The 3,475-nt window shown below is 43.1% G+C and overlaps 1 protein-coding gene across 1 annotated transcript; it reads right to left on the bottom strand.

Moving 5' to 3' along the window:
• Positions 1-617: 617 nt before the first annotated feature.
• Positions 618-3,175, bottom strand: LOC113492280. Its single transcript, XM_026869720.1, has 3 exons — positions 2,917-3,175; positions 2,028-2,184; positions 618-836 (listed from the first exon to the last, which is right to left on the bottom strand). The coding sequence occupies exons 1-3, from the start codon at positions 3,035-3,037 to the stop codon at positions 677-679; spliced, it is 438 nt and encodes a 145-aa protein (XP_026725521.1). The 5' UTR covers positions 3,038-3,175; the 3' UTR covers positions 618-676.
• Positions 3,176-3,475: the final 300 nt, after the last annotated feature.

The following is a 3,475-nucleotide window of genomic DNA, read 5'->3' as shown; positions in this document are numbered from 1 at the left end:
TAATAGAGTTTTTATTAAGCTTTGGAAATTTAACAAGAGAAAATATAAATATTATAAATGTGTTTAAGCATATTTATGTTTGAAAACGGATCACCCCACTAAAAACACAATTTTCTATTCACCCCTTGAAACTCTATTCACACCGTTTTACCATCACATATATCATGTATTATAATTTATCTATTGCTTTAACCAGATATATCTACCTATATTTTTACCTATTCTCACACGTTTTTAAACACTCACTTTTCTTGTTTGATTGTTGTTCTGTTTGGATTTTTGCAACTCAATTTAGAGGCACTGCCCGATAAGCTAGCAGGCTGAATTTTCAGGGTAGCTATAACCTAATGACAATGCAATTTACAACTATAGAAATGGCTGGATTGATTTAGATAACATTTTAATGGAATTAAATTTAAGATTTGTTGTTTCTTTTGACATTTAAGGTTTTTAGATTTTTTTAAGGGTCGATTTGACCAAACCCGAACTTATACACGACTAACTACCAGGAATAACTTATTCCACGATTATTCTCGAATAAATCGGTTTGGACCGATTTTTGTAAGATTTTAAAGCAGTGATGTTTAAAAACGTGGGTGTTTCGATTTTTTTTAAACTATTAATTTAATTTTAAACTAAACTATAGTCATATAAAACAGTGACTCACATCCTAATATTATAACTTAAATCCTCTGAGGTTGTTGAGCCTCTGCTCCAACTCTTCGACGCTCGCTTCTGGTTTCTGATTGGACAACTCCTGCGTGGACTTCCTTCGCTCACCGCCCGGGGCCATTTGGAACTGTCCAGGGACGGTAGACTTGCCAGGACTTTCGGTACTGGAGAGACAAAAGAAAACATGTAAGTATATATAAATAACTCCCACACTTAGGAATGTAATCATTGTATCGCGGGGGGTTTCATAAACACACAAACACATGCACAAAGACACCCAGACTCAGGACAAGCATTCGTGGATCACACAAACGCTAGTCCTACGGAGATCGAACTAACACGTCGCACTCAGCGGATTCGACGTGATGACCTCAGCTCGACCACCCGACCAAAACTCGGCAGTCAAATCATTTTAAAATTGAATATGAATGTGCTTAATCTACTTATCTGACGTGTTCGCTACACCAGCATGTTGGCGATGGACCTTTTTTTTGGTGAGGCGGGTGAATTGTCATTGACACCCACTCCCTCAGGGGGTGTGCTAGTGTTTGTGGGCTAGTGTCAGACTCTTACTGACTAAACATGAACCGCGCGCCGTGCCACGTCATCCGCGTTTTTGTGTCGGTGTATGGCAATGCGTTGTAATACTTCATACACTGGGGTAGGTCACTTTCTCACGTTGTGTGGAGAGTCCGACGTGTAAAGAGCGTCAGCCTCCTCGCCTCATATTGGGACCGACTGCACGGATAGCCGAGTGGTTGAGGTCATCACGTCAAACACACTGTCAGCGATGTGTCACGAGTTCGATCCCCGTGTAAGGACATACACAAGGATTAAATTCCTTAGTGCGGGAGTTACGAGAGTTATAACAGATAACCACTTAGCTATCCGTGCAGTCATATATTTGATATTGAAATATAGTTACCGGCACGGATCTTGAGCACAGAAGTGATTGTTTGTGTCCCTTTTGCGGTATGAAGTGAGGCGCGGGGCGGACTACAGCAGGGAGTGTCCCGCAGCGTACCGCGTCATAGCCGACATGAGGGATGAGTTGAAAATCGTTCTTTGCTGCAGTTGCATGCACCTCAAGACGCACAATTGATTGGCGTTTCATTTTACGATGCGCAAAGCGATCCCCACTCTTCCGCCGAGCGCTCAAGATCCGTGCCGGTAACTATACTATACTTAGGGCCGATTTTTCAATCGCCAGATAACTTTTATTCAACGAATAACACGTTTTGACAGCTTTTGTATAGAAAATATGTCAAACGGCCATATTTATTCCTTAGATAAAAGTTATCTGACGATTGAAAAATCGACCCTTAATCTACTAATCCCGCATGTTATCCACTGACCTGACATGGTCGGTGCTGGGGAGTCCGCAGTTCTGGTTGAGGTCCGTGTCGCGCGTGTTGTAGAGCCACACGCCGCCGCTCAGCGTGTGGTCCCGGACCTGGAAGTCCGCGCCGTACAGCCGCCCGGGACTCGTGAAGTCCACGTTCAGCTGCTGGCCTGGGTTGGAGAGGTACGAGGGTGTAGATAATAGGATAGAGATATGATAAAATACCATCTGGGTGGGAATCGAACCTCCGGTATAGCAACCAGGGCCACTAACCACTATAGTACGGTCAACGAGACGAGATAAAGAATGTAAACAAGTTTTCAGTAATTCATAACATTTTTATATGAATACAGTATTATAAAGTTCCAATTTAGTCAAAAATAAAGGAATGAACTTGTTCACAACATGGCGGACCAAATGTTGACAACTGCCTTACTGACGGCTTTCTTGTATCACGAAACACATAATGACAGCTGTCATTGACCAACTCACGCCATATATGCGCGTGCGAGTGATAAGGACAGGGATAATAATCCCTCGCTATCGCAATGTACCTCAGTAACGGTGCGCTTGTTTATCTCGTCTTTTTCTCTTCTCTCACGTTTTTTATCTCGTCTGGTTGGCCTTTAGACCAACAGGCCAGTACTTTGTTTGCGACTTTGCAGTCTAATTTGAATCCCTACTAATATTATAAATGCGAAAGTAACTCTGTCTGTCTGCTACGCTTTCACGTCTAAACCACTGAACTGATTTGAATGAAATTTGGTACAGGGATAGAGTTTACCTTGAGAAAGAACATAGGATAGTAGTTATCCCGGACTTTTGGAAGAGTTCTCTTGGAAACGCGATATAACCGACCTCGACGCGGGCGAAAAGCTAGTAAATAAATAAGTAAATGATACCTGGATGTAGCCTCTCGTCCTGTCGCAGCTCGAAGCTGAGGTCTGCGTCGTTGTTGTTGTCCCACACGCCGCCGCGGAGGGACTCGCGCGCGGCCGGGTACCACGCCTGCGAGGGTTTCATGGGGACGGTGGGCTTGGGGCTGGCCAGCTTCGGGGAGCGAGGCTTGTCGACTGATGGTTCTGGAATAACGATGGGAGTATTAGAATTGGGGTGAAATGTTTAATGTCAAGAGAAATTTTTGAGGATGGTTGTGTAGAAATTCTATTAGTGACACTTTTCTAGCGAGTCCGTTTGCCTGTATGATCAATCCATCGAAATTGGTAAGGCCGTTATAATGTGAAGAGGAAAAAAACTTTAGCTCATATTGATATGACCATATATTATGGGCATAGCCTTTAAAACTGATACCAAATCAAACATCTTATAAACTACCACTCACTTGTCTCATACTCCTCTGGGACTAGCGTCTTCTATCCCCAGCTCGTTTAACTCCGCCAATATCTAAGATTCTTCATCATCAAGAAGCCAAACTACCACTCACATGTATCTCTCTCTCTC

The sequence above is a fragment of the Trichoplusia ni genome, chromosome 3 (genome assembly GCF_003590095.1).
Source record: "Trichoplusia ni isolate ovarian cell line Hi5 chromosome 3, tn1, whole genome shotgun sequence".
NCBI classification, from domain to species: domain Eukaryota; kingdom Metazoa; phylum Arthropoda; class Insecta; order Lepidoptera; family Noctuidae; genus Trichoplusia; species Trichoplusia ni.
The sequence above is the reverse complement of the archived record's forward strand: the minus strand, read 5'-3'. Positions and strand labels throughout refer to the sequence as shown.

What these genes read in the sequence shown, in the direction of transcription:
- LOC113492280 (XM_026869720.1), bottom strand. Translation starts at nt 3,037, where the DNA reads ATGAAACCCTCGCAGGCGTGGTACCCGGCCGCGCGCGAGTCCCTCCGC. An exon ending in GGACGAGAGGCTACATCCAG is followed by an intron (nt 2,185 to 2,916) that starts GTATCATTTACT and finishes TCTCCAACCCAG; the next exon opens with GCCAGCAGCTGAACGTGGAC. An exon ending in CCCAGCACCGACCATGTCAG is followed by an intron (nt 837 to 2,027) that starts GTCAGTGGATAA and finishes TTGTCTCTCCAG; the next exon opens with TACCGAAAGTCCTGGCAAGT.